At 32.8% G+C, this 12,886-nt stretch overlaps 2 protein-coding genes and 1 long non-coding RNA gene across 5 annotated transcripts in view; all 3 read right to left on the bottom strand.

The window, feature by feature from the left end:
- The window catches only part of LOC104817418, a 2,821-nt gene extending 799 nt beyond the window's left edge, over positions 1–2,022 (bottom strand). Inside the window, exons 1-7 of one of the 2 annotated variants that reach the window (XM_010546612.2) lie at positions 1,800–2,022; positions 1,230–1,345; positions 1,049–1,132; positions 757–921; positions 463–633; positions 314–367; positions 80–208 (exon numbers count right to left, since the gene is read on the bottom strand). In XM_010546612.2, the coding sequence (XP_010544914.1) occupies positions 80–208; positions 314–367; positions 463–633; positions 757–921; positions 1,049–1,132; positions 1,230–1,301 (675 nt within the window). In that variant the 5' untranslated portion in view covers positions 1,302–1,345; positions 1,800–2,022. Of the gene's footprint in view, positions 1–79; positions 209–313; positions 368–462; positions 634–756; positions 922–1,048; positions 1,133–1,229; positions 1,536–1,799 lie in introns of those variants that run through there. The other variant, XM_019202959.1, reaches the window with a different exon arrangement.
- Positions 2,023–2,871: 849 nt separating this feature from the next.
- Positions 2,872–4,000, bottom strand: LOC104817417. Of its 2 annotated transcripts, XM_010546611.1 has the most exons (3): positions 3,923–4,000; positions 3,705–3,827; positions 2,872–3,627 (listed from the first exon to the last, which is right to left on the bottom strand). In XM_010546611.1, exons 2-3 carry the CDS (start codon positions 3,750–3,752, stop codon positions 3,232–3,234), a joined length of 444 nt encoding a protein of 147 aa, XP_010544913.1. In that variant the 5' UTR covers positions 3,753–3,827; positions 3,923–4,000; the 3' UTR covers positions 2,872–3,231. The 2 variants fall into 2 exon arrangements, with proteins under 2 accessions (XP_010544913.1, XP_010544912.1); XM_010546610.2 differs by having other exon boundaries at positions 3,705–3,967.
- Positions 4,001–7,680: 3,680 nt separating this feature from the next.
- LOC104817415 lies at positions 7,681–11,097 on the bottom strand. The gene is made up of 3 exons (XR_772524.2): positions 10,102–11,097; positions 8,487–8,587; positions 7,681–8,202 (listed from the first exon to the last, which is right to left on the bottom strand). It is a non-coding gene; the product is annotated as an uncharacterized LOC104817415 (long non-coding RNA).
- Positions 11,098–12,886: the final 1,789 nt, after the last annotated feature.

Raw genomic sequence — 12,886 nt, 5'->3', positions numbered from 1 at the left:
GGTTTTTTTTTTTTTTTTTTTTTTTGCAATGGATAAAGAAACGTGTTAATGTAATTGTGATTAGTGGTTTGGTTTGTACCTGAACGATACTGAACCGTACAGGAATGTAATCCCAATATAACCTCATTCCGACGTAAATGGTCTTATGCGTTTGAACAAAACCGGGGCATATTTCATTGTAACACCCTTTCTGCTTATAACCATCCGCCTGATGACAATCCACGATTTCAATTAAATATCTATATATATATATATATTATGAATGATTATGAAAATTATATTTATCAATAAAGGAAATCATGGTTCGACTCACCGTCCAGAACGCGGTCAATCTCGGACGATCGTCTTTGTATATTACCGGTTGAGACTGTATATGGACAGAGACGATACACGAACAACGCAATATTATATAATATCCAATAAAAATCAATTAATTCATAGAACGGGGGAAAAGACACGTACGGCCCAGCCAAATTGGATACTGTTGAGTTCGTCGGTGGGCCCACTTTCGACCCACAAAGAACCTCGACTGAACATGTATTTTTCAGGCACGCGCGGCGCGTGTATGCTCATGACCGCGCTTGCTCCTTTGTAAAGCGTCTTGCTATCCTCTCTGGTCTCGAGCACCGCAAACTACCAACACTCCCACATTTTATGATTTTAGGCGTATCTTTTAAATACTCACAACTGTATACAGCATGATCGTATCATAATTACTATAAATATTTTTAGAATATTTTATAGAGTAAATCTTACATGGTGACCTAATATTTTGGATGACATTGTACGGTAACTCTGATTTTCGAAATTTGATTTGTGAATCGGTACTTGTCCTTCGGGGCAAAGAGCTTCCAGTTTACTGAAAAAACTCGACTGAGTATTTTCTTTATTAACATCTATGCTCGTCGTATGATATTTCGTCTGCAATATAAATAATATGAATTGTAACGTGATGATAAGATGATATATAATTTTTTTTTTTAAAAAAACATTTTAATCCAATCGTACAAATGGATTAGTTTTTTCTTGGATACGTTATATGACATACCTGAATTTTGTGATTTTTTAACAACGGATGTCGAAAAGCCGGTTGATTGTAGATATCAACGCATTCGAAATCAGACTCTTCAGACTGTAAATATACAATCGAATGTATCTTAAACTTAGTAAAAAAAAAATATTAATCTATATGAACCATAAATAACGATATATTTCATAAAAAAATGTACCACAATTGGTTGAGAAGTGGCATGGAGACAAGGGAGAGATAGCGAGAAAATCACCAACAAAAATAAACCCATTTTTGTGCCACCTTGATCATGAACCTAAATCAATCGTAACATACCTACATATATACTAGTGTGAATATATGTGTGATGAATGGATTTATTTCGATTTTTAAATTGTCATGTATTGAATGGATTTATTCCCATTTCGAAAAATCTTCTAGGCCCACCAAAAGGAATCATATCATCTAATTAGAGCAATATAAAGCAATGTATTTGTTTTTTTTAATTAACAAACAAAAATGGAACATAAAAACAGTAAAAAAAAATCTTGACTATTTAGAACAATAGAAACAATATCTTTGTCTCTTAAGATTCTCAACGGAATCGGAAAAAAGATCTACATTCGTTTTTCAATACAATGAGACGTATACAATATAAAATAATTATAATATATCCAAAAAATAAATACGATAATATATATATATATATATATATATATCTTTATTTTGGATATGTTGAAATCCAATATCTACCTATCATTAAATTTAGAATCATAAGATATAGTGGTACCTTCAAAATTACGTGTCAATCATAGAACAAATGAATGTCCGATCGTTGAAATGAATAAAATTGTGCAATCAAAACTCGTTTTCCAACAGGTTTGCTAAAACTTTTATATCTCACATCGGACCGTTCAATTCCGATATCGTTCAGAAATTATATTCTTATGATATGGATTATTTCCAAAGTTTGATAACAATCAGAATTTATAGTTTAATAGATTGATCATTTTTCTATCTAAAAATTTGATCGAGACTTTGAGTTTATTTATTATTCTTTTATATTTCATACTCATCCACAAATAAGTCATAGAACTAATAAATAACTTTTTTGGATATTAGAGAAAAGGAAAACTTCCATAAGAAAATCCTCAATTTACTCAAATATATCAAAATAATATGTCAATTTTTATTTTGTTATAAGTACCTAAATTTGGTAAATTGTACCAAATTAATGCATGATTCGTAACACCGTTTAATAGTCGTTAAATTTTGTTGATATAGATTCATACATGGACAAAATCTTAATCGAAATAACCGAATTAAATTAAGGGGACATGGCACATGTTTTCTCGCAAAGCGAAACACAATTCTGCTTATGGAGATCAATGAGATTGGAAAATCTTCGAAATGATCGGTGGGTGTTAGGGTTTTTAATTTGGGGATATGAGATTTTTTTTTCTTTTTCTTTTAATTCTAATCCGGTTTATTTGAATTAATTTGATGTGGATTAAACCGAATCACATCAACCGGTATTTAATTTCGTCCATGTGGCAATTTTTTTTCCATGAATCCATATCAACGAAATTTAACGACTATTAAACGGCGTTATCGCCCGAACATTAATTTGGCACAATTTATCAAATTTAGGTATCTATTTATCAAATTAAAAATTGAGGTATAATTTTGGTACATTTGAGCAAATTTGGAATTTTGTATGAATTTTTCCCTAGTTAAAATATTAAATAAGAAAGATATATATACAAAGTCGTTAAACTATATATATCTCTTCAAATTCGTATGAATCGTCTAAAGAATCCGAATCATAAAAAAATATCCATATAAATACATATACTTTGTAACTTCTAAAAAAGTTAACGGGCTTTATAAATATTCTAAAAAAGATGAATATGTTTGTGTCTAATTTTAAAATTTTAGTATGAATATGACCGTCGAAAAAGTCTAGTATGAATACGTAATTATCTCTTAGTTCCGTTAATTTTTTTTATAGATTTTTCCCCATGTATATATATATATATATATATATATATATGAAACTATTTTGCACTTTATATGTGTATATGACCACGATATTCACGAGAATGCGAAATCTGATTTTACGCAACTTAGTAAGCACACTTTGGATCATTTCCAAAATTTTTATTGCATCTTAATATTAGGGTTTGAGAGTGAAATTAACGGATCTGTTCGGTCACCAAAGTTCACATGCCTCGACAATCTCCGCCACTTCCACCGTACGCAAACATTTGGCCCAACTCAGGCATCAAAGTTAGGAAATACTCTGTCTCGTAACAAAGGGGGAAGGTCGTGACGGGATACACCTTAGGAGCGCTTATATCGACCAGCACCCCTTCGGACTCCGCGTTCGAGTATTGGCAATGTGCGAAGAAGGCGCTCTTGTTGTACTCCTCTGCGATCTTGGACGGAAAAGAACCGTTCCCCATCGCGGGACGAGTTTTGTTGATCGATTCGAACGCGCTGCCGCCGTATTTTACAAACGTGGCTCCATCCTTTAGATGTGTGAACAGTTCCTTTGGCCAGTAGCCAACTATACCGTCATCGTATAGCGCCAGCCAGTTCCCCGAGTCATTAATATCCTACCGAAAAAGAAAAAAACAAAATAAAAAACTCTATATTTTCGTATAAAATTGTGATTTGTGATTTGTATCGTTACCTGAACAATACTGAACCGTTTTGGAGCGTTATCTGGTTCTAGTGGCATCCCGGCATAAACATGTTGATCCGTTTGAATGAAGCCGGGACAATTGTAACACCCAGTGATTTCATAACCATCCGCCTGACCATCCAAATCTTAATTAAACATCTCTATTTTTATAATCGATGATTATGAAAATTTTATTTAACAATAAACAAAATAACGTTTCAACTTACAGTCCAGAGCGCAGTCAATCTCGGACGAGTGTCGTTATATAACACTGGATGACACTATATGGACAAAATCAATACCCAAATCATATAAGATTGTACAAAAACTTGTAAAAAAATCACTTGATGCATAAAAGAAATAATGAAGGAGACATACGGCCCAACCAAACTGGACAATGTTGCGTTGGTCGGCGGGCCCACTTTCCAACCATAACGAAGCCCGACTGTACACGAGTCTTTCAGGCACGTGCGGCTCGTGTATGCTCATGACCGCGCTTGCTCCGGTGTAAACATCTTTTATCCACTCTCTGGTTTGGACCACCGCAAACTACGAAACACCCTCCAAAATATTACGATCTTATCATGTCTTTGAATATTCATAACTATATACAAAATGATCATATCATAAACACTAGAAATAGTAGAAAAAAAAAACTTACATGTTGTTTACCAACAAATTCGGATGCCATCGCACGGTAACTCTGGTTTTCGAATTTTGATTTATGGATCGGTACTTGTCCCTTGGGGCAGAGATCTTTCGATTTACCAGAAGCACTCGATTGCCTATTTTCTTTATTAACATTTATACCCAACCTCTTCATCGTAGTAGGATATTCCGTCTACAGTATAAATATTATGGATTATAAATATATGACCAAAAGATGATATAAATAAAATCCAAAATACAAACATTTAGATCCAATCGTATAGATGGATTAGTTTATTCTTGGATACGTTTATATGACATACCTGGATTTTGTGATTTTTTAATAACGGATTCTGAAAAGCTGGTTGCTTGTAAATATCAACGCATTCAAAATCGCGTTCTTCAGACTGCAAATATACAATCGAATTTATCTTGAATTTAGTAAAAAAAAAATACAAGTATGTGTGAATCATAAATAACGTTATCTTTCATATAAAAGTACCACGATTGGTTGAGAAACGGCATGGAGACAAGGGAGAGAGAGCGAGAAAATCACCAACAACCAAAGTAAACCCATTTTGTGTTTGTGTCACCTTGACCATGAACCTAAATCAATCATATAATATACCTAATATATATATATATACTATAGTGTGTGAGTGTATGTGTTAGGAAAAGAAGTCTTTTGACTATATTCGCTCTGATTCCATAAAAGTAAACAGAATATGTTTGTATTCATAAGGGTAGATAAAAATATTCTTTTTATAACCATCGAGCTCGATCGATTTTAAATTGTCAAGGATTTATCTCCATTTCGAAAGGTCTTCTACGCCCACCAAAGGGAAACATTTCATCCAATTAGAGCAATATAAAGCAATGTGTTTGTTTTTTTAGTTAACAAACAAAAATAGAAACAGCATCTTTGTCTCTTAAGATTCTCGACGGAATCGGAAAAAAGTTCCGACATTCTTTTTTCAACACAAGGATTCTTAATCCGCTTTTACGCGGCTTAGCTCGCACCCTTTTGGATCAGATACGGTGCAGTCTCCATTTTCTCCGCCTTTTCCGCCGTACGAAAACAGTTGGCCCAACTCGGGGATCAAAGTTTGGTGGTACTTGAGGTTGTAACAGCCGGATATATGTCCTTGAAAGTTCTCACGGCGGGGGTGCTTATATTGACCAGCACGCCCTCGGACCGCACCGTCAAGTACTCGCAGTACGCGAAGAAGGCGCTCTTGTTGTACTCCTCCTCTCTCCACGCCGTTCCCCATGCCCGGACGGTTTCCGCCGAACGATTCAAACACGTTGCCTCTCCATACCCTACAAACGCCATCATATAGAGCCAGCCAGTTCCCACTCTCGTGAATATCCTACCAAAAAAGAAAAATAAATCAAATTTTTTTTGTCTATGTATTCATAGAAAATTGTGATTTGTATCTTTACCTTAACAATACTGAACCGTTTTGGGTCATTATCCGGTACCATTAGCATTCCGACATAAACGCTGTTATTCGCTTGACGATCGAAATTTCAATGAAATTGCGTTACAAAAACGTTGCAAATATTAGTAACGCTTTACAACGAAAATATTGCGTTGCAATTAGCAACTCTACATTATTTTGGAACGACGAGTTTGATTTGCAACAAAATTTGACCGGTCTTTTATACTATATTAGAAGAGAACCGCGCGATGCGCGGTTTATTTTTTTTATTGTTAATATAAAATGTTTGTTCTTTTGTTATAAAAAATTATTGATACGAATATAAAAAAAATTGTATATATATTCAAAGAAGTGAAAAAATAAAAGAATATAGATATCATTTTATTATTATATTATAAAATTATTTTTGTTGTGTTGAATACGATTTATCAATATGATTTTTGTATATTTTTTACGCTGAAATATATATTTAATCAATATAATAGTCATGTTTTTCTGTTTTTTTAAGCCTATGTTTACATTATAATAACAATAGTGTTCACATTAAACAATTTAAATATATTTTATTAAATAAATTTATATATTCATGCAATATATTAGAGAGAGATTTTCAATAAATATTGAAACACCAAAAAAATATATAAATGAGAATATATAAATATATTTTTAAAAAATAAAAAAAATGGTAAAATTGGTTATGTATAATTTTTATTGAATCTAATTAATTTTTTTTAAATTATTTATAAAAATAAAAAATCTAAAACATGAATATATAATCATTTAGGAGTTAATTTACTTTTGTAGTAAAATATATATTATGTTTTAAGTTTTTTTTCTTCATATTACTCCAAATAAGATAAATATACTAATTATATTAAAAAAAAATATTCTCTATATTTTATTAATTTTACCATTTCTAGGTATATATCCGCGTCATGCACGAGTTATTATTATTTTTATATTCATGATATTTTTATATAATTTGTTGATATAAATATTACAAAAAAATGATATTTAAATCAAATTATTGTGAAATCATCATTAGTTATTATACTATTTGTATAAATAAGTTAAGATGTGAAAGATTATATGTGTCGTTAGGTTTTTTTATTATAGATTTTTTATGATCTCTGAAAAAATTAGTTATAATATAACAATATAAATGATATTATTAAATATTATTTAATGTTCAATTATTCAGTTTTTCATTGTCAAATAACCTGTAACACAATCCCCAAAATCCTAACATGAACACAAATTCTAAAATTATAGAGGTAGAGTTTCGACTACGTAAAAAGCGTCGAAGTTTATTTTCGCTTCGACACCTTGCCTCGTGCTGTTGTATACGATCTAACAGCCATCACCACTCCAAGCAAGCTATTATCAATTCTGTATGGTCAATCTCACTAAACTCAACCAGATTTCTTTGTTTTTTTTTCTGATAAGGCAATGATTAAAAAATTGTTATATATAAGAGACATTCCAAAATAATAAGAATATAAGGTCAATAAATATAAATAGCTTTCGAGTGTCATGACCGGATGCTTTTTTCTTAATTACAACATTATGGATATAATTATGATACAAAATATACACGATTAATATATCTATTTAGGAGAATTTTGAGAAATAAATAAAGTTGAGGTTGAATTCTTCCCTTATGTTAAGTGGTTTTATCTTTGTGGATGTTGCTTTATCCATGTGTATATATATCTATATAAGGGAAAAGGTATATATATATATAACATCATATGATTATTTGAGATTTGATTGAAATTTAAATATAACAAAAATAGGGATCGTCATTTACATAAACTAAAAATTTAATTTACAAATCAAATATGTGAACCAAAATTACATGGAACAATTCTAATGAAAATATTTCATGTTGTTCTTTGAACGTCATTTTCACATAATGCATATTACCAGCTTTATATGCAATTCAAAACATCATATGTGACTCACTTACTGATTGATTCGTCAATATCGGCTCATCACATATATATTTCGAGAATGTTCCAGTCCCTACCAGCTAAGACGCTGCCTGAATTTTTTTCCTTTCCAGAACAATCCAGACGTCTACGTTTAATTTCAGAAAAGTCTCAAAAACATAAAACGATGTAAAAACTCATTACCTTAAGGAATAACCGATGCTCATCATGCAACCTATTGAAAATGCCGTCGAGAATGACTGTGTCGTACGAATTCGACGGTAATATCGCCGAATCCACCATCGGATCTCCCGCCACCGCCATTAATAGAGTCCCAAGAGAAATCGAGAATTACGGTTCTTCAGATTCTTATATCACTCTCCACTTGATGGGTAAACTTCCTACCACTTGACTGTGTTGTAAGGATTGATTCTACTCGACTTGATGGGTAACTTCCTAGACAGAGGCTGCCTCCCTTCGTCCATCCTAATTTACACACACATACAAAAAAAAAAAACAAATTTTCCGCGTTAATATCAAAAAGATTGACAGAAGAAGATACTCGAAAATCGTAAAAGCGTTAAAAAAAAAAGATGCAAAAAACCTAAAAACCCCTTGAGCTAAATCGAGATGGAAAATCTGTGATTTGGTGTATACAATCATCGACACAAAAGGAGTCCCAAAAAAGATGAAGCTCGGATAATAAATATAGAACTCTAATCGACAATCTGATGATTCAACCAAATCACAAACGAAAAAGGAAAACATACATATCAGCAGATGAAGTCTTGAACCTCATCACCTGCGGAGAAGAAACTGCTCTTTTGTCATAGATAGAAGCTGATAGCTACCATCATCATCTTCGCAGTCACTGTCAAACACATCACAAGAGAAAAATCAACTAAAGATGCGAGTAATATAATGAAAATTCGACCAAAAATATTGTCGGATAGCTTTTTCGATCATCCGAATAGATTTCCGGCCTCTTCGCTTAACTTTTTTGCATACAAATCAAAAGCCAATTGTTTCATTCAGGTTTTGATTTTAAATCCTTCTTTCTCGAATTCTTTGAGTGGTATTAGACAATTTAATAATGACACGTGGCACATTTTTATTGGATGACTGTGAATTAGGAACAAAGAAAAACGTTAAGAAGCTGGCATGCAGAGGGATCCGCCCATTTATCTCTTAAGTACACAATATAGCTGTTGGATAATGACATAATTCTAATGTGTTTCTTCAGCAACATCATGGACCGAAATCTTCAATAAGTGGCGTGCATGGGCTGCTCCAAGACGGGCTGGGCTCATGTCCTTGGAACGAAGTTCGTCATTATTATAATAATATCAATATTAAAAAAATTGTGTGTAATTAATATGAAAATAACCATAATTTTTAATTAAATTTTAAATTTGTTATTTTTAGAATTATTTTATAATCAGAATTTAAAAAAATCTAAATCTATGTGTAATCAAATAAGATTTTTAATAATATATAAAACCAAGATTAGAATTGATTGTCTATATAATAAAGATGAATGTTTTTGTAATTATAATAATCTGTTTATTGATTTTCTTTATTATATGTCATCTAGCTAATGGAGATTATTTTTTGTATTATATGTCATATATCTAATGAAGATTGTAATTAACATCATTTAAAATTTTGTCACATGGATGATGATGATGTGGATCTATGTGTCCTCACCAATCATTTAAAATTTTGCCACATGGATGATGATGTGGAGGATGAGGTGGTTTCACCAGAATCCTTTAAACATCTTTATTAATATATATAGATTTCATGTGTTTTGTATTCGAAACATACTTTAAATAAAAGAACAGGTTGTCAGAAAACAAAGGATCCTCGGAATCTTGCAGTGGCCATGGCCTTGACACAAGTCATTCTCCGGGACCTGGCAGGAGAAGCTCCTGAAACATGCTTAAGGGGAAAACTCGATGCATGGTGCGGTCTCGAAGACAATGCTGCTCCGGAGAAACGGGAGCAAACCGATTGAGAAACTCGAGTGATGGGAATCGACAGCGGCCTACCCACGCCGGAAACTGTCTGTATACGTGTACATATTGTACAGACAATGAGATTGCAATACAAACAAGCTCAGGAACAGTTTCAACACGCGAGCATCATTACTGAAAGGACAGTACGCGGGATCTTTCAATTGGATTTTCGTTTTATATTAGTGCCCAGAGATGGAAACGCAGTGAGCCGAAAGAGAACCGATTGTTAAGAAAACCAGCAGCAAGATGTAAAAACTTTATATTGATGGTTTTCGATAACTTTATGAAAACTCACCAAAAACTGGATACGGTTTTTGCATAATTCATACAATTCGAAATTAATATACATATCGGATAAGAATTATACCTGAATCCATTTTGCAGCGGAATGACTTTGAAGAATAATTCGGTAAATCGGTTTTTCTCTCTTTTCACCCTTACTTTGATAATTTTTCTGATGGATGAAAAATATGAATCAAGATCCTCTATTTATAGGGGAAAGAGATGGATTACCATGAATACCAATGGACATTCAAACTTAATTAGCTCATATCCATCAATGAGCTCAAAATAATATGAAGTCCAAAACCCAAAATTCCATGGGTCAATTTTATATTTCCAACATTCTCCCACTTGGCCCATGTGATGATTTGATGATCTACAATCTTTAAAACGCGTAATTTTATATTGTATTCATCTATCACCGATAACTTTTATTTGAACAACAAACAATTGAATCTTGGCGGTCACACATCATTTTATTTGAATATGATTCCTTCCAAGTATCACAAACGTTTGTCATCCAAAACCTCTTTTATGGCCAGAAGTAACTATAGAACAATAATGCATATTATCTTTATCAACTTCATATGTACACAAATAATTTAATGATAATATGACTTTCAATAACAGAAACAAGACTTTATTGAATTCAAGATATCATATATAATGAGCAATTATTTAAATTACAACAACGACTTATCTATAATGCCCATACGATCAACATGAGCATTAAAAGTCTTAGGCGGCAGTCCCTTAGTTAATGGATCCGCTATCATAAAATCAGTACTGATATGCTCAAATGATACTCTTTGTTTCTGCACTTCTTCTTTGACAGATAAGTATTTTATCTCCATATGCTTAGCACCTTTCGAGTACTTATCATTTTTCGAGAAGAAGATAGCTGCGGAATTATCACAGTAAATTCTCAGCGGCCTAGCTATAGTGTCGACAATCCTAAGCCCTGAGATAAAGTTCCGCATCCATAAACTGTGAACGGTAGCTTCAAAACATGCTACAAACTCAGCTTCCATGGTGGAAGCAGCAATGACAGACTGCTTTCCACTCCTCCATGATACTGCTCCTCCGGCAAGTAGAAACAACAGGCTGATCCATATATACTTGTTCCTCTAGATCACCATTCAAAAAAGCGGTTTTAACATCCATTTGATGAAGCTCTAAATCATAATGAGCAACTAAAGCCATGAATCAAGATCCTCTATTTATAGGGGAAAGAGATGGATTACCATGAATACCAATGGACATTCAAACTTAATTAGCTCATATCCATCAATGAGCTCAAAATAATATGAAGTCCAAAACCCAAAATTCCATGGGTCAATTTTATATTTCCAACATTCTCCCACTTGGCCCATGTGATGATTTGATGATCTACAATCTTTAAAACGCGTAATTTTATATTGTATTCATCTATCACCGATAACTTTTATTTGAACAACAAACAATTGAATCTTGGCGGTCACACATCATTTTATTTGAATATGATTCCTTCCAAGTATCACAAACGTTTGTCATCCAAAACCTCTTTTATGGCCAGAAGTAACTATAGAACAATAATGCATATTATCTTTATCAACTTCATATGTACACAAATAATTTAATGATAATATGACTTTCAATAACAGAAACAAGACTTTATTGAATTCAAGATATCATATATAATGAGCAATTATTTAAATTACAGCAACGACTTATCTATAATGCCCATACGATCAACATGAGCATTAAAAGTCTTAGGCGGCAGTCCCTTAGTTAATGGATCCGCTATCATAAAATCAGTACTGATATGCTCAAATGATACTCTTTGTTTCTGCACTTCTTCTTTGACAGATAAGTATTTTATCTCCATATGCTTAGCACCTTTCGAGTACTTATCATTTTTCGAGAAGAAGATAGCTGCGGAATTATCACAGTAAATTCTCAGCGGCCTAGCTATAGTGTCGACAATCCTAAGCCCTGAGATAAAGTTCCGCATCCATAAACTGTGAACGGTAGCTTCAAAACATGCTACAAACTCAGCTTCCATGGTGGAAGCAGCGATGACAGACTGCTTTCCACTCCTCCATGATACTGCTCCTCCGGCAAGTAGAAACAAATATCCAAAAGTCGATTTTCTGGTATCAACACATCCAGCATAATCTGAATCTGAATAACCAATGACTTCCAGATGATTTGATCTTCTGTATGTGAGCATATAATCTTTGGTGCCTTGCAAGTACCTTAGAACTTTCTTTGCAGCTTTCCAGTGATTCTTTCCAGGATTACTCTGGTACCGACCTAACATTCCAACAGCAAAGCTGATATCTGGTCGAGTACACGTTTGAGCATACATTAAACTTAGCGGATCCATTAACTAAGGGACTGCCGCCTAAGACTTTTAATGCTCATGTTGATCGTATGGGCATTATAGATAAGTCGTTGTTGTAATTTAAATAATTGCTCATTACATATGATATCTTGAATTCAATAAAGTCTTGTTTCTGTTATTGAAAGTCATATTATCATTAAATTATTTGTGTACATATGAAGTTGATAAAGATAATATGCATTATTGTTCTATAGTTACTTCTGGCCATAAAAGAGGTTTTGGATGACAAACGTTTGTGATACTTGGAAGGAATCATATTCAAATAAAATGATGTGTGACCGCCAAGATTCAATTGTTTGTTGTTCAAATAAAAGATTCAGAATGGATAAATGCTCTGCAGGAAAGGTTCCAATTCAGAAAGGGGACAAGTTCAGTAATTTACAATGTCCGAAAAATGAATTAGAACGAAAGGAAATGGAAAATATTCCTTATGCATCAGTGGTTGGGAGTTTAATGTATGCTCAAACGTGTACTCGACCAGATA

Source organism: Tarenaya hassleriana, unplaced genomic scaffold, assembly GCF_000463585.1.
Source record: "Tarenaya hassleriana unplaced genomic scaffold, ASM46358v1 Cleome27, whole genome shotgun sequence".
NCBI lineage: Eukaryota > Viridiplantae > Streptophyta > Magnoliopsida > Brassicales > Cleomaceae > Tarenaya > Tarenaya hassleriana.
Note: the sequence above shows the minus strand (reverse complement) of the source record. Positions and strands in the feature narration are given on the sequence as shown.